At 43.8% G+C, this 18125-nt stretch overlaps 1 protein-coding gene across 1 annotated transcript; it reads right to left on the bottom strand.

Annotated features, from left to right (window-relative positions):
- Positions 1-3666: 3666 nt before the first annotated feature.
- Grpel2 (GrpE like 2, mitochondrial) lies at positions 3667-17750 on the bottom strand. Its single transcript, XM_028774247.1, has 4 exons — positions 17677-17750; positions 11555-11708; positions 10586-10667; positions 3667-7572 (listed from the first exon to the last, which is right to left on the bottom strand). The coding sequence occupies exons 1-4, from the start codon at positions 17748-17750 to the stop codon at positions 7208-7210; spliced, it is 675 nt and encodes a 224-aa protein (XP_028630080.1). The 3' UTR covers positions 3667-7207.
- Positions 17751-18125: the final 375 nt, after the last annotated feature.

Genomic DNA, 18125 nt, shown 5'->3' with positions numbered 1-18125 from the left:
GATCTCGTGAGATAAACGGAGGGGGGGAGTCCTTTGGGGGCGTGTCTTTCTAGTGCTGTAAATTGCTGACCCAGCTGGCGACCTGAGTGACAAGACTAGCATGTGCTGAAATAGCGGGTCTGTGTTAGATCCTGAATTTTTGGTGTTTGTTTTCTTCCAGTTTCTACATTTTTCACCTGCCTTCTACCGTTTCTCCCCTTCTTTATTTTTAACTACTTAACTTAGATACAGGTAGCTTTGGCTGTCCTGAACTTACGTAGTGGGGGATGATCTTGATCTCCTGATCTTCCCGCCTCCACCTCTCAAATGTTGGGATTATGGACATGCTCTCTCGTATCTTTGGAGACGCGGTCTCACTTGGTAACCTAGACTGGCTATTCTCCCCCAGGCTCTCAGCTGCTGGGATTACAGGCCTGAGCCACCATGCTGATTTTAAAATGTATGTTTCGAGTGTTTGCTTGTGCACCATGTGCAGCCTACTCTCCTCTAAAATCAGAAGAGGACATAGGATCCTATGAAGCCAGAGTTACTAAACACAGATGTGAACCACCATGTGCATGCTGGGAACCAAATCTGGGTCCTAGATGTGCAAGAGCAACAAGTGCACTTCAGCCCTTATTCCTTAAACAAGCATTTATTTATCATTTTGTGTCAGGTTCTCTTATGTGCTGACTACTTAGGGTTATTTATTTTTTAAATCATATTGACTTTAAAATTCATTTGGTTCTCTACTTCGTAACACTGGAGTCTTGTGATTATTGAATCTACAGATGCTTTTGCCACTAGTTCTTTTTAAATTTTTATTCTTTACATACATTACATCCTAGTTTCTCCTACCTCCACTTCTCCCAGCCCTTCAGCCCCCAACCTCCCCTCTCCCCTAGATCCACTCCTCCTCCCTTAAAAAGAAAACAAACAAACAAAAACAGGCAAACAAAAAACCAAGCAGGCCTCCCAGAGATATCAACCAAACATGGTGTAACAAATGACAATAAGACTATGCACAAACCTTCATTATCAAGACTGGCTAAGGTTGTAAGGGTCCCAAGTGCAGGCCAAAGTGTCAGAGATACTCCCCATTCTTGCTGTTAGGGGTCCCATAAGAACCCAAGCTACGAAAACATAATGTATATGCAGAGGACCTAGCTCAGAGCCATACAGAGCCATGATTGTCACTTCAGTCTCTTTGAGCTCCTATGAGCCCAGCTTAGTTGATTCTGTGTGCTGTGTTCTCGACCTCTCTGGCTCAGAGTTTTCCTTCCTCTATTCTTTGGGGTTACCCTGGCTTCACCCAGTGTTTAGCTGTACCCATTAGTTCCTATAACTCTACCAGCTTATTGCTAATGCATGAGACCATCAGGCTCAAGATAGCTAGGAAGAGGAAAAGCAAGGAAACAAAACCACACAATTTGTTGGTACTGGGGTGCAAAATAATGAGCTGAGACTAGAAATGCAGTGAGGAAAACATGTCAGCTAACTGCTGCTATGCAATGAACCACTCCAAAACCAAAGTAATAATCGTTTAATTTGTCCACAAATGTACAGGGTAGCCCCACTTGCATGATGGAGTCACTAGTAGACAAGATGGTATTGGCTCAGCTATTTTTTTTTAAAGGGTTGGTCCAGAAGCCCAAAATGCCATTTTCACTATTATCACATGGGTCAAACAATCACAAAGCAATGAGAAAACTCAAGAATGAACTCAGGAACTAACCCTCAATGTGTCAAAAAACACTGGGGTTGTTTTAAAGATTTGTTAATATGTTTGTGTGTGCAGTGCCGTTGGAATCCTGGGGAAAGCAATGGATCTCCCAAACTGGAATCACAGGTAGTTGTGATACCACAGTGAATCTGGTCAGTTTTAGGAACTTCCTGAATTAATTTTGAATTGTTTACTTTTTCTATTAATGATCAGGATGGAATGCAGCCATGTATATAGGGCATTTTTAAAAATACTGATAGATGGGGGAGGCTCCAATCCATTCTGAGTAGAGATAACCCTGGGCTAAGTCAGTAAACCATTAAGCAGAAGTCCTTCTTGGCCTCTGCAACAGCTCCTACCTCCAGGATCCTGCTCTGACTTCTTTCAATGATGAGCGATAGGGAAATATAAGCAGAATAAACCCTTTCCTCCCCAAGTTACCTTTGTTCATGGTTATTTCATCACAGTAATAGTAACCCTAAGAGAGTCAGTGTAGCGATAGGGAAGTCTGAGTGAGTGAAGTTCTAAGTGAATGTGTATTTTGATATGGACACAGCCTGCTGAGGACTACACGACCAATTAATTGGCTCATGAAATACTGGCCAAACTTTTCTCTGGACTCTGCTTGTCTATGGAAGACTCAGTGTTTGCAAAGACTACCAACCGTGGCTTCCTCCTCCATGAGATTGCTGGCCTCCAGACATCTCCTTTGAAACTAGTTAACTCCTCCCTCGTGCTCTATTTAATAAATACCCACAGGTTGCAGTGGTAGTGGCAGCGTTAGAGTGCCACATCTGATCCCAGCCTTGCTGTGTGTGTCTATGTGTACGCCTGTCCTTTCTTCACTCCCTCCCTAGCCAGGGTTCCAGGGCTCAAGCCACACAGGTTACAGAAGGTTAGATAACAACTTACTATTAATGACTATTACTCTCACTCATTATTAATGCTCTCACTCAACCACTCTTTAGGCAACCATAAAAATGGAAGAAAAACAATGTGATAATCTAGGCAATACAATAGGAGAGCTTACTGGAGTTTCATGCACTCCTCACAGTATCACAAATTTATAACCATTTTATAAGCAGGGAAGGATTAGCACAGGTGGCAGAGGCCAGAACTGGGCTCCAAGTCTGTATCAAGCCTGAGTTCTACCACACTGTTCTGGCTCCCTTCTCTCAACTTTTTTTGCTATTACACCTTCATCTCATTCTGAATTCATGACTTAAGTGCAAAAACTACAGAACAATAAAAGAACATAATACTAATCTATTTGCAAAACCATATGGAAAGAAGATCAGAACACTCTTTAGGCAACAGAACTCCTGAAATTACAGTTCATACTAGTTTCCTGTCAAGGGCAGCTGCAGCTATTAACTCCAAAATAGACACGGCTTGTTTTCTCATTGTTTCTATCTGTCAACCTTGTCAAAATGAGGGCACAGCAGGGCAAACTCCAATTGTGGAATTTCACATTAAATTTACAATGTGTACCTAGTGGAAGAGTAAAATAATGCCAAGAGAATCTTTAAACTGCAGAGGGTGCTGGGAATAACTGGGAGAGGAGCCAGAGTGTTCTTTACAACTGAGCCCCCAGTAAGTAGTACTTTTAAAGTGTACCCACATGGTGGTTTAAAACCATTTTTAACTCCGGTTCCAGGGGATTTGTCTTCTGGCCTCCACAGGCACCAGGCATGTACATAGGGCAGACTTACATGGAGACAAAACATGCACATAAGATAGTCATAATTGTTTTCTAAAGTGGTTATTTACTGTGCCCAGTACACTTTATACCATCCCAACCCCTGACCTTTGCTCAAGTGTTTAGATCTGGTGGAGATGGTGGGGACCAAAGAAAGATGGCTTCATTTAAATACATCTTACTCATGAAGGTCCCACCTGAAAATGACTGGAGGTGATTGAGCTGATATTATTTTGGGAAACTGCAATCATGAGAGTACTCGAAAGGCTTTTTCCTTTTTTAATACACAAGTTGAAAATTTATTTCTCTATTTACAATTGGCAGTTTTATGTATCAAAGGACCTCCCAGACAATGTCTACAAGACCACCTTTACTCATTACAGTTTTCTCTGCTCTTCCAGCATTTAGGAGATCTAAGCCCTGTTCTGTAGATAAGGACGGGATCTGACAGACTCAGATTTTGTGGGATTCTTGTATTTATGTATACAACAGAATATGGTTCTTCTAGTAATCCAGTTGGTGCTAGTTTAATTTGTAGTCCGGTCAAAGTCTATAGAAGGGTTGTCTCTTGTGTCTAATCTTAGAACAAACTACATTTAAGCCTCAGAAGCAGCAGAATGGGTGATGTTATAGAATTCATATGCCTTCCCAAGGAGCTCACTCCATCTCTTAAAGATTAATAAAGGGAAAGCTCTTTTAGTATTAGCACGTGACTGCTTCTGGCTAATGTACAAAGAGGAACTGTCCCTGAACAGAAATCCCTGCCAGCCGACACAGTTTCCAGGCTCCAAGTTATACTTTGAGTCATTAACTACATTTCACAGTTAGATATTACAAGATCTGGTTGTGTGGACAAACTGGGGAAATTTACAATGTAAAGTACTGTCATGGTTATATCAAGACAGATCAGCACAGCTTTTCCTAGGCAGCTGTTAACCTAGGCCACCCTGCCTGCCTGGCAGAATTATGCTAAGAGAAATCAGAGTGGTTCTTTTCCTAAATTCTACTTATTATTTCCTAAGGAAGTTTACAACATCAACTTCTCATTTCCGTTTTCCCCGATATCAGTTAAGACCTCTCAAATTAAAACCTTTATAAAGTTTACCTTGTGTATAATTCACACATTAAGGTTTTTACTGGGCAAATCTTTTACACACCATCAGTTATTGAAACTTAAGAACTATACAGGTTCATAAAATTTACAAGGTAGACGTCCACACAATAAGGCTTAAGGTAGATACAAAAAACTAGGAAACAAAGCTTGTCAGGGCCGGGAGCTGTAGAGCTTTTAGCATTCATGAAACCTTACATTCAGTCCCCAGTGCTCTAAAAACAAGTTTTGTTGATGTGAGAGGTAGTCATCTGTCAGCCCCTATGGCGGGAGGAAAAGGCACACATCACCCTTATTTAATGAGAAATTATAGAAGTGCAGAATTTTTGTTGTCTCCCCATATAATCTAATGTAGGATCCCAGGGTTGGTGGAATCAGCCACTGTAGGTAATTACCTATACAAATGTACTTGGGTCATTTGCTGTTGGTGCTGCCTAAAATTACTTCATATTCAAGAAGCTGTGAAAATAGCTCCTTGTGTATAAGGGAAGATGCTCTGTAGTATCCATGTTTACCTGGCAAGCACAGGCTTCTCTCAGATCCTCCACTGCTGGGTCCCCACCTGTCCCCGTTTGTCATGGAAGCAGATATTGCTGCACGGGTGCTAACAGAGCTGGCTTCATAGGCGGGGATGCTTCCAAGTCTGTCTCCTGCTTCATGGTGGGTAGCCCAATGCGCTAGGGTGTGATGGCAGCACTGGCCAGGTTTCCTATGTGGGTGACAAGGCCTAAAGAGAAGCATCCCCCGAGGTATCTATGGAGGGTTTGTCACCAACTTGGATGACAGAGACAACATCATACTTTATATGAGACATGTATGGCCCTGGAGGAGCACTCGGTGCTGCTGACCAAGGCTCCCTGAACCCTAGGGCAATAGACGACCGCAATCATGCTCAAGACCATCAACATCGAGCGTGCACATAGCCACTAAGGCTGTGCTGTCTTGATAGTAGCGCTTGCATCCCAATGGACTCTGGAGAGACATAGCCCATCTACAGGGACTATGTTCTTCCTTATGTGATCCTGTTGGACAAGACCTTATAGACTACTCATGAAGCTCCTGAGCAAGCACGGCTACAGCATCACCATCGGCAAATGTTAACATCAAGGGGAACCTGTGCCACGTTGCCTGGGACTTCCCATAAGACATGCCTGCTGTTGCAACCTTCTTCTCCCTGGAGAAGAGTTATGAGCTGTCTGATGGCCAGGTTGTTGTTATTGGCAAGAACCAAGTCTGCTGCCCCCACGTCCGTCCCCTTCTAGCCTTTCTTTCTGGGTGCTGAATATGATGGCATCTATGAACTTACCTTCCATTCCATCATTACGTGTGATGTCAATGTTAGCAAAGACCCCAATGCCAACACAGTGCTGTCTGGTGGTACCACCATGTACTCAGGCACTGATGCAGGTCATTCCTCTGGCTTCCTGTACCATGAAAACCAACATCATTGCTCCCTGAGTACAAAGGCCACTGCACCTCGGCCTTATCAGGAGATACACACAGTTCACCAAGAACACCACAAGGAAAATGGCCCTTCCTTCGTGCACTGCCAATGACTCTAGGTGGACAGTGATGGCACTGTGTCACACCTTTTCTTAACAAAACATATGCAGAACTGAGACAACTTTGTTCTTTTTGCCAATAATAAATATACAAAAATTTTCTTTTTCTTGGTGTTTTTGACTCAGGATTTAAAAACTGGAATAGTGAAGGTGACAGCAACTGCTTTACAATGTGCCTGAGGACTTTGTATTTATTTTTATTGTTGCTGCTATAGGAAGTCCCTTGTCCTCTTCAAAGCAGCCCCACACCCTAATCCAGAAAGAAGGATGGCCCGGTTCATTCCAAGTCCATGCAAGGGAGGCAAGCAGCATTACTTTTGTGTAAATTATATACTATAAAAAAACTACCCACCTCAATATTTTGTTTTTATTTTCAAATTGACAGCCATCATGCCTGGTCCCCAAAGTCTTTTCCTCCAACTTGAGATGTGTGGAGGCTTTTGGTCTTCCTAGGATTGGGTTGTGTTGTCAAGGCAACCAAGACTTGCCTGTTCTTAGACTTGAGACCAGTTTAATGATAAATGTATTCACCTTACCAACAAGAAAGGAAGACTGGCCTGATCCTGTAGCCCTTCCAAAAGGGACCAGAAAGGGGTGGCTATGAAACAGTGTAAGTGTGACCCTGGCAGGGAATAAAACCATGAGAGATGACTGAAAAAAAGTGAAATAAAAAAGGAGCCTTAGGAAATCTCTTTACCTGCCAGCCCAAGTGATCTAACTTTATACAAGGGTAAGGCATTGTCATCTACGTACCTAAATGTCAAACCAGTCCCTATCATTTCCCTTTCCCTCAAAATACGAGACACAACATACTGCACTAATTCCAGCAGTTAGATGAAAACACAGGTAAGATTTTGGATTCAGTCATCAGAGTACCAATTTAAATGATTTTTGTAAACATTTTGATAAAGGCCACATGACACTTGTCATATTGTTCAAACGCCTAGTGGCAGGACTCCTGATGAGACCAAACAGGTCACATAAACCCAATAGGACACTGTAGAGATACAGCCAATGTGACTAAATCCAAAACGGAGCACACGAAAGACCTCATGTATAATACAAACCAGCTTAATAAATAAAGGAGATAAAGGTGCCTGACTCTGGGAGAGGGTTTGGTTCCAGTGACCTGTTCAGAGTCTTCTCTGAGACTCCACTGCCACTTCTACTTGCGCAAGTCTTATGGTACGGCCATGAAGTTTGTAGCCATCCTGCCGAACTAGTGCCACGGTGCCAGGCTGCACCCCAACACCTGCTGGCATGTGACAGATGAGTTCATGCTCATGAGGGTCGTATTTGTCACCGATGGGTGTCATTTTCTCTAGGCCATGCTTGGTAAACACGCTTTTCAGCTTTGCTTCTAACAGGGACAGCCCTTGGAAAACTTTCTCCAGAATAAGCCTGTGGTCCTCAGGTTCAGCTCCTTCTGAAAAGCACTCCGCAGTCTTCTCCAAAATGTCTGCCACCTCCACCAGGTCCTTACAGAAGCTCTGGATTCCTACACAGAAACCAAACACATGCCTGAGAACAATGCTGACCTCAGGGGCAGAACTGGAGAAGGCCCAGGGAAATGGCTAGAACACGTTATGCTTAGCATTTCTCAAAGTGGGAAGAACTTGGGGATCAGCTTAACTGATCACCCCGATCAATCGACAATCAGTGTCTTTTTGCCAAGTGTATCTGTTTGGAGACAGACAGCTATCTTCAGGAATCCTACTGGGAAACTGGGAAGTTACAACTTGACTAAGTAAGTCTACATAAAACAGACTAAAAACAAGTTTATCTTAGTTGTGCAGGGGCCATTCTCAAGAAGGTAGGATGATTTCACTGGGAGGGTATGGGTTGGGAGTACCAAATCAGAAAAACGCATTATGCTAAAGATGCCAAGGGCCACTTGTTCTTGAGGCTGGCTAGACAGGAAGGTATGGCATACCTATAGATGAGGTGAGTTTCCTTCCTATGGCCTACTAGGAAGAAGGTGCTGGAAAAGGTCCACAGAAACCTTTCAGAACAATGTGAACTGTTACAAGATGACAATAAAACTCAGATGCTGAGAACCCACTGTTTTCACTCTGACTGTGATAAGGAATGGTCACCATTAGTTATGCATGCCCAGCAAGGACGGGTGAAGACTAAGGACTCTATGGACAGATTTACAGCCATGCCAAATGGATAGCTACCTAGACTAGCCCCATGTAAGCAATAGAAAAACACCGATAGAGAGATCTGAGAAAGCTGGCCAGAATACGGCAGACAAGAGGAGGAAGGACCTCTCCCTTTAAGTGCTAGGGAATAAGACTTGGTAGAGCTCCTCGAGGAAAACAGTGGGAACCTGATTCAGGCTGGTCCAACAGCAGCAGTGTTGGCACCGTGCCTGCTGATTTACAGGCATTCAAATGGGCCCACAAGGAAGGAATAAACCCTAGTGCCACGTGAAGCAGTGTGGTATCATCTAGTTTAGAGTAGGAGAGGAGGCAGCCGAGAGAAGGGTGAGCAGAAGGTGCTTCAGAGGAACAAGGCCCGACTGAGAGCAGACTGGGTTTTCAGTACTGTCTTTCAAGCTCAAGCCCACTGCTCAGCCGCTGAGCTACATCTTCAGCCTCCAGTACAAGTTTGAAAGCAGCAAGCTGTGCTGACCTGGGTACTGCCAGGAGAAACCTTGCTTCTAATTCGGTGAAGCAGTGGAAATTTGGCTAAACAGAAGCCCAATTCTTGCTACACCAAGGCCCAGTCTCTGACTGCATTCTCACTACTGCATTACGATTACTTTCTGTAAGATGTCTGCATATGCTTTCCTGTATGTGCACACCAGCAAAAGTCAGCATAGGTCAACACTGGATGGTCTTGCTCTCAGTTTTCCACAATCTTTTATTGGCTACAGATCTGGACACTTCAGCCAAAGTGAGTGCCCTGTGAGCTTCTAGGAACTGTCTGTCTCCTCCCTACCAGCACTGGGGTTAGTTACGCTCCTGACCTTTTTTTTTTTTTTTTTTGGTTTTTCAAGACAGGGTTTCTCTGTATAGCCCTGGCTGTCCTGGAACTCACTCTGTAGACCAGGCTGGCCTCGAACTCAGAAATCCGCCTGCCTCTGCCTCCCAAGTGCTGGGATTAAAGGCGTGCGCCACCACCGCCCGGCGCGCTCCTGACCTTTTTATTCATGAGTTCTGGGTATCTCAACTCAAGCCTTCATGCTTGCAAAGAAATTACCCACTGAACCATCTCCTCAGTCCCAATTTATTACATTATTTTAATAGGTAGTAATCTCTTGGAAAAAATAATCTTTGTGACCAAGAAGATAGACTACAAAAGTTAAAACTATGCATGCAAGGAGATGAGACAGTTGTAATGCTATATCTGTTAAAAATGCTATACTTTCTGCCAGGTACCGTAGCTCACCACCTTTAATTTTAGCATTTAGGAGGCAAAGGCAGGAATCTTGGTAGGTTCAAGGCCAGCCTCGAACTGGTCTACATAGAGAGACCCTGTCTCAAAAGAAAAAAAAAAACCACAAAGCAAACAAAATAAACAAAACCCCATTGTTCTCTCCATGATCATTCAAAAACCTTTTGGCTTCCTAAGTATTTCTGGTCACCAGGAGGAAATTCCTTCGGCTAATGACTGCTATGGACTCTTTGGCTAGATACATTTTAGGATAATAAACTGGCTAGCAGTTAGCTAACATGAGTTTGTTCCCAGATGTCTTACCATTTGAGTAAACTGATAATAACTAGTTCTAACTCAAAGCTTGACTTCTGGTGTCCATCCATCTTGTTCATCAAGCAGGTGGAACATCAGAAGTTCTCCCATTGCTAAAACTGCTATTTGCAACAGACATTTCCAAAACTCAGCAGCCAACAACTGTCTTCTGTAAAAGGCCACACAGGAAGCATTTTAGGCTTTGTGGGACAAGAGGCAAAAGCCAAGGATTTTATGTTCTGTAGGTAAAGAGAAAACAAGTTTATATGTATTTTAAAGAAAATCATGACATTTAAAACAGTATATATTAACTGGCTATAGTTTGCTGAGCCTTGCTATAAACTTGGACTGACTCCCTCCCACTCTCCTTCCCCCTCCTCAAAATTTTAGCTTCCTTCAGGCTGTTCTATAAATCACCAACTTGTGGAGTACTGACAGCAACTAAGAATTCTCATCCACAGCAGCGCAGACTTTCCCTGTGGATACAGATCTATGTTGCTTACACTGAGCAAACTTTAGTGTCCCTGCTTATGCACTGTTCTTTGGATTCTCCTTCGAATGTCTTGAAGATTCACTGGTTCATTAATGACAGAAAAGGCCGTGGACAGCCTAGAATGTTGGAAATTTACTAATTGTACACGCTTAGAAAAACAAAGGCTGGCATTATCATGGCAATGGCTGACAGTGGAGACAGTGGGAGGAGGATGAGATCAGTTAGGGACTCAGGCATATTTCTACTTACACTCGGTTTACAAAGGTGCTACAAAGGTGCCTGCCCTTCAACTAAATTCATTAATTTGTGACTCAGGTCTTACCAAATATCTTCGCATCTTCCACACATCTCTGGGTTCGCCTCCTTATGTTTTCACAATCAGCCACGGCTCTCTGGTATCTCAGCTAAATATCAGACGCAAAATCAAAGGATGAGAAATCATAGGGAAGAATGCTTTTACTTTATGAATCTCATGCTTGTCACAGTGACAGGGCTCTCTCAGCATGCACAAGGGCTCCAATAATACCAGTTGTCAAAAACAAACAGCATGAGGCTGATTGCTCTACACACTGCCAAAGAGGTAACCTACTTACACTTTCAGTAGCTTGTAGTTAATTCCGACTAACTTCAACACATCAGGTTCAAGTTCATTATTCAGAGAAAAGAGTTTCCAGTTTAGGTAACACTGCCAAGCTTTCTTTCATTAATTTGAACTCTAATATGACTAGGTAAGTTTTAAAACCTATCACCTGTTTCAAGGCAGTTCTCAGCCCGTTTAGTCCTCTTCTCCCTTTTAATTCCTGGTTTCTTTAATTGCTCTCATAAGACATGCTTCCCAACACCCTTTAGTCCAGAGTGGCTTTGCTCTGCTTTGTAATTTTTCTGCTTTATCGATCTCTTCTCAAAGTGCTCAATCACGACTGTGTCCAGTAGGCCAGATGTCCTCTGACTAGTAGAGTAGAACGACCTACCACACCCAACAAATATTTACTCTCTGTCACCTGACTGGTACCGAGTCACCTGTACCTTGCCAAGCCATCAGCTGTCTAAATGCTACAATACAAGAGGGAGCCAAAGGGAGGCACATTCTTAGCCACGTGGCTTTTTAAAAACCAGACTTTTTTGGGGGCAGGGGGTGGGGGGGGGCAAGGGAGCAGTGCAGAAAGAGGTTAAAGAGCCATTTTAGAGGAAAATTTATTTTTAAAAAAGATACACACACACAAAACTTAGCTTGGACATTTAAACCAGAAAAGAGACATAAACAACAAATAATGTAAAATCTGTTACTCACTGTTAAATCCTGGACTTCTTTTTCCAGTTTAACAGCTTTTAGCCTTAAGGCCTGTTCAGCAAGAGAGGGACCAAGTCCATCAGGAGGATCCTCAGAACTGCAGTCTTCCCCAGCAGTCCTTTGGGTGGCTGTGCTGAATGGGTGTTGCCATCCCCTAAGAGGGTGGGGCGGGGCAGTGGCACACAAACGCAAAACCACAACAGTTAGAGCCCAAAGCACCCACACTGAAACCCTCAACGGTTTTCAATCAGTCTTGGTGACAAACAATGAAGTCCTTCCTAGGCATTTTTCTGCTTCATCTGCCTTATGTTTTTAATCACTCAGTACCTGAAACATGACTAGATTTTAAAGTGCTCTTAAAAGCAATGGCTTTAAGGTGAGAAAAACAGCCCAGCAGTTAAGAGCACTGGCTGCTCTCCCAGAAGACCTGGATTCAATTCCAAACACTCCATATGGCAGCTTACAACCACCTGTAGTCTAGGGGATCTAATTCCTTCTTGCTTCTGTGGGCAGCAGGCAAGCAGGTGGTGCAAACAAGAAGTTGGCAAAATTCTCACACAATTAAAGTTTGATCAGTATGTAGCTGTCATGCCATACAATTTACCATTTAAACTGTACAATTCAAACTCTTTACTATGTCCAGAGTCAACCAAATTCTGAAACACAATTTCAGAACATCTTTGTCACTATAAAAGGAAGGCTTGTACTTATTACATCACTTACCATTTCCTCTTAAATTGTTTGCCTCAGTTAAGCCTGACAATATTTTGTTTTCTACAGACATGCCTTAAGGATGCTTAGTGTCAACAAAGTCATAACAGATAGTCACTTAGATGCAGTTTTTCATTTAGAATGTCTCAGATACATTCATGTATTTGTGATAAGGAAATAACTAACAAGCTTTTTAATGAAAAAGAATAGGAATAGAATGAATTTACTGACAAGTAGAAAATATGAGGTTACACATAGGAATTTAGGCTGAGACAGGTGATCAAGGGACAGGTTTAGTTAATTTCAGTAGGAGCGGTCTTTGTAGAGGAGCAGTCATTGAGTCATAAATATCCAGAGGGAGAGGCTATGGTGGACATCTGCATACACTGCCAACACTCACACTCACTCCTCAGAGGAAGGCTTTGCCATTCCTCCATGGGTCTGAGGCTCTGGGGTCTTTGACATGGGCAGCTCAAGTCACCACATACATTCACTAAGGACTTCAATCTCTCTCAGGGCTTTCTTTCTCTGCTCCCTACATCTCCCCGTTTCTTATTTCTCAGATGTTCAGGATGAATCTTCACTCCTAGTCCAGTAACAGTGTGCTGCAGTACTCAGCACCAGTCAGACAGCAAAGTTGCCATCTTTTGGCGTTTGCCTTTTGGCTCTCTGATGCTCGTGCCCCCACTCTGCCCCTTTGGACTGCCTTCTTGCCCTCAGGTGCTACAAAGTCACTCTTTGTGGAATCTGTCTCAGCCTCTTCATACCTGGAGACAGGCTTTTCATTGGATCCATGGACCTTTACAGGCCTTGAAGGTACCCAAAGTGGCCGTTCTGCACCTTCAGGAAAAACACAAACATATCCTCACCCCACATTAGCATAGGCCAGATCATTCTCCTGTCAGGACATCTTTCCATAGCACCTTAGGTTTTATTCTGTCCTTTAGTGACCAGTGTCATTCTATGCAGTGAGGTTGACTATTATACAATTCAAAATTTTAATGTAAACAAGGGCTTGTTGAGATAACTGGGTAGGGGTAGATCTCCACCCCCTTTAGTTTCTTTGTTGTTTGAGATATCTGTGGGATCTTTCTACAATAGCTTGCCCCTGGGGTTTTAAGGAATGCTTGTGTTGTGAGCTAGTTTATGTTGGGCACAAAAGTCTTTAATGCAGAAGATGTATAAATAGGAATATTTTCCACCTAAAGATGCTGTGGATAGCTCAAACTGGCAAATGCAGCAATGCAGTGAGGTATGCTCTGCAGCCTCCTATGTTAACAGAGGCATAAACAATCTGAGAATAGGTATCAGCATTAAACATGCACAAACTGTATCTCTCAAAGGAGGAGGCATGAGTAACATCCATCTGCCAGAGAGGATTGTGATATAACCACATGGAGCTAACACTTCACGTGTGACAGGTTCAAAAGGAACCCAGTGGGTGCACTGCTTAACTCCTTGCCTAGCCAGTTCTGGGGAGATAAATTTATGGCACACAGAGGCGTCGTTTTGATGGTACAGAGCATGACTATAAAGGGCTTGTATTAAGCCAGACTACACAGCAGCAAAGAAGCAGAGCAGGCATCCTGAGACCAAGGTGTTGGCCCATACACTACCTTCAGCCAATGGCAGAGGGAGACCTCAGTGTCACCAAATATGACAAACGTAGCAAAAGTTCTGGGTCCTACATAAAAGATGGCATAACTCTTGATCCAGGCTTGTATTATTCTGACTATACAGGTGTTGTCACTGTAAACACTGATGGGAAAAGAAGCTGATGTCAAAGCTTTGCCCATGTCAAAGACCCATGTCAGGTCCATGGAGGAATGGCAAAAATAAATGGAAATATAATGGTACAGCAGTAGGCGACGGCAGTCCTGCTGTAGGGATCCACTGCCCGCATGCATGACTTTATGGCTCTCAAACCCTGTAACTACCTCCATTCACCTATTTCTTTCTTTTTTTATAACAAAGACTGGATGTTCCAGGGGCTACTGGGCCATTCTGTGTTTGGCCTGTAACTGTTTTCCACCAAAGCAGCAGTTGCAGTGAATACCCCACCCGATGCTGCAAAACAGCCAATTATCTACAGACCAGTTTCTCTGATGGTCAAACGGTCTAGGAAAAACATTTCCACTGGGGGTGTGCCTTGTTGTAGTGATGGAGGCTGCTAGTGAAAACAATCTGTCAAGGAATACCTGTCTCCCGGTAATACACTGATGGGGCTGCAATGTTTTTACCCTGCTTTCAGGGTTTCTCAAAATCTCTAAGTACTGAAATATAACTGCCCATCTCTAGAATCTACATGTCCCATATTTCTTATACCCAACACTCAGAATTGCATGCCCTCTCACCCTTTGTTCCTTTAGCTTTATGTCTTTCTCATTTTTCTTTATCTTTTTCTACCTCATTTCCCCCATTTTACCTGCATAAGCATACTTTCTCATGGAAGTGGTCCCTCATCTGACCAATAAGAGTTTCCCAAAATCACTGTCCATGTCCCAGGTTGGGCGCCAATTGCTGCATCCAAATGGCTCCAAGGACAGATGACTGGCGTGAAGAGGCAGAAAGCTGGGATCAGTTAGTCTCCTGGCTGGAGAGACCTCAGCACCCTGGAAGCTTTGATTATATATAGTTTAGTATATAGATTGAACAGCGTTATTACATAAAGCTGAACAAGGAGGCGGGGTTATTACACACAGATAAACAAGGAGGTAGATCTGATGGTATACAGCTGGATCAAGGGGGCAGGTTTAGTTAATCTCAGTAGAAACAATCTCTGTAGGGGAGCAGTCAACATCAAGTGTGGGGGGGAGCTATGGTAGACCTTTTCTATACTTCCACTATTAACTGTTGGGCTACATTCAATTGTTAAATTCCGTACTAGCAGAGAGAACGGGTTTTGTCATTCCTCCATAGGTCTGAGACTCTGGAGTTTTGGGGATGGCTGGTCCCTGTCAACACAGGCAAGACTCAGGACTCACTCACCAGTTCCCACAATAAACCCTACTTTAGTGATGAAAAACTCAAGATGAGAGGCTTGTGGTTTAATGACTTGTTATGGACTGCAAAGTTAAGCTGGGCATAGTAGCATGGGACTGACTACCTGCAATCTCAGGTACTGGGAGGCTGATATGGGTGGATCTTTTTGATAGCACAGTAAAAGCCTGCCTCAAAGAAACACTCACCACCCTCCCCCAACCAAAAACAAAAGAAACGCATACAGCTGGTGTTCTGTTGAGCCAGGATATTTAGCATACAAACTCACACAAAGTAACAAGGTTCTGGTTTAACTCTTATCTTACAGAAGTGGAAGAAGAGTAAAAGAAATTCAGTTAAGCTTAGCTAAGACTTTCAGACCACATGCTGTAAGGCTTTCAAGGAGGGAGGAAGATCTGTACAGTGAAAGAGAAATTATGACTGGTATAGCCTATGGATGAAATAGGTCACTAAAACAGAATCTAGTTCTAGTCAATTAGGTTTTGTTCAACTAGTAATGTCATCTAATAATCAACTAGTAATGTCATGCACAGCTAATGAAATGGCTAAGGTCTCAACAACGGGGACACAAATTCAGGAATTGCTTCCAGGATCCTTTCAGGGAACTTTCACACAGGCTTTTAAAGAAAGGACATTCCCACAAGCCAATTTGCCTTGCCAATGACATTTGATGGCACAAGCTCAGAATCATAAGCACAAAACATAATGAACCCCTAAAAAGAAACACATGACTTGTGAAGAGACATGATGACATGTACATTGGCACAAATGAACCTAGATCTTTCCCATTCTCACCACCTAAACGAAAAAGAAAAACACCTTTCCCTGTAATTCCCCTATCAACTGGGGAAAGAAGGTAAACTTTCTGCTTCTGACTTCCTCAACAGTAGACCTTGCAGTAAAACTGTGTGTGTACCTGTCCTTGGCTTCTATGGGCATAGGGAGATGAGCCCTTACACCTGGTATTACTAAAATAGTTCAGTTTACATAGAAATGTAGTCTAGGACCTTGTTCAGGGCAGATCTGGGAATGTGGCAGTCCTGACCTCTAATTTAAGGAAGTTATCACCATCACCCCTCCTGGATCCTGGTAATTATTTCAAGTGAAAAAAAAAAAAAACCCTACCAGGTCCAAGAGCTCTTTAAAGCAAGCTGTTCATTATTTATAGGAATGGGGATACACTGGACAGTGGTCACTGAGATGGCAGAAACTTAAAGATTTAAGAGAGCACTCTAGGCAGAGTGTAGAGCCAGCCTGACCTCACAGGTGAGAGAACTTTTCTCTCTCAGACTTTTCAGGCTGGTCTAGAATTTTATTATGGTCTGCTATCCAATTCTACATGGTTCCAAATATTTGGTTCAGAAAATATAGTTATCATAGGTATGTCTGGAGCAAATTACACACGGTCAAAGACCATCCCTCCTAGAAAACTACATTTATCCTGGATAAACAGATAGCTAGTCAAAACAGGACCAATTTAAAGAGAAAAAAGGTCAGTGCTCAGAATAGTTACTCCTTCCGAAGAAACTAATCTTTGATTATTTCCTTACCTCACCCAACAAACTGCCAAAGGTTTGAAAACAAACCACCCTGCCCTAAGCATTAAATACAACACCTCACAGCTCTGGTATGGCGGGTGTTAGGTCAGGTGTACTAAGATTTAAAAAAAAAAAAAAAAAGGAGTGACAAATGGCCATGCAAATTTCCTGGATTTCCCTAGAGCTAATTTACAAGTCAGAGTTCTCTAACTCATAGACAGTCTTTTTATTCATTCTCAGGAATGAACTAACACAAAACACCTGTTCGTGAGTCACAACTGCTTTCTTGACAGGATAACTTCCTTAAGATTTAAGTCTGGAGGAGTTAGCAAAAATTTTCCTAAATTCCAGTTTCCTCAACTATTAAACATGAAATAATAAAAAGAACTAACTACAGTCCTATAGTCCACTGATGGCAACTGTAATTTAAAGGATCCCTAAGACTGATGGGATGGCCATTAGGAGAACCCAGGTCTAGTGCCTTCCTTTTACAGTCAGGTAAAGAGCGCCCCTGAGAAGGTGGAAGGTAGAGAAGTTTGCTCTAAGACCGCCGGAGTCCGGCTAAGAACCCCCAATACATCCACCACTGCAAGAAACAGGTGAACAGGGGCTAGGAAAGAGTTCGTCTCTGATTCAGTAATGCCTGGGGATCTACCTCCTAGGACACGGCCTGGGATCCACTTATCTTCCTTGGCTGAGAAAAGCGCGCCTACGGGCCTCAGCCTCCCTTGGAAGAGACGCGGCGTGGACGCGCCGGGTCATGGGACCTGAGGCCGGTCCTCGCCGGCGCCCGGCTAGCCCTCGTCTTCCCTCCCATGGTTGCCCGTCGCCGCGCTCACGCCGCTGCTTGCCCAGCCCCGCCGCCCCTTTTACCTGCACTCTGACATAGCCCCCGAGGCCAGGAGGCGCTGCAGCCGCTGCACCGCCCACAGGGAACGCGCCGCCATGATCCAGAGTAGAGCGCCGACACTGCGCCTGCGCACTCGAGCCGAGTGGCGAGTCACGCTCTCCGGAAAAACCACGCCCCCAGTGGGCATGGACTTCCGGTTTCCTGTGCGCTAACCTGCTCTTCCGGGCATGGCACCACCCTCCTGGCTGGTAGTTGGTCTAGTCGTAAGGAGGCTTGTCCCAAGAGGCTCGTTGTAGGTGCGAGGTTCCCGGTGAGCGAAGTGAACCTCATCCTCGAGAAGCGAACACGTGACAAATGTAAAATGTGACCAGTGCTTAAACGAGAGGGGCCCAGCGCTGCGAAAGTTTAGAATTCAGGGCTGATGAGATGGCGGGTGGGGGGGGGGGGGGGGGGGGGGGGGGGGGGGGGGGGG

The sequence above is a fragment of the Grammomys surdaster genome, unplaced genomic scaffold, assembly GCF_004785775.1.
Source record: "Grammomys surdaster isolate TR1022 unplaced genomic scaffold, NIH_TR_1.0 239, whole genome shotgun sequence".
Classification (NCBI taxonomy): Eukaryota; Metazoa; Chordata; class Mammalia; order Rodentia; family Muridae; genus Grammomys; species Grammomys surdaster.
This window is presented reverse-complemented; position numbering and strand designations above follow the sequence as displayed.

Coding starts and splice junctions, on each gene's coding strand:
- Grpel2 (XM_028774247.1), bottom strand. CDS start 17,750: ATGGCGGCGCGTTCCCTGTGGGCGGTGCAGCGGCTGCAGCGCCTCCTG. Junction 11,709..17,676: donor GGGGCTATGTCAGAGTGCAG/GTAAAAGGGGCG, acceptor CCACCCTCTTAG/GGGATGGCAACACCCATTCA. Junction 7,573..10,585: donor GGAAGATGCGAAGATATTTG/GTAAGACCTGAG, acceptor GTTTCTGTGTAG/GAATCCAGAGCTTCTGTAAG.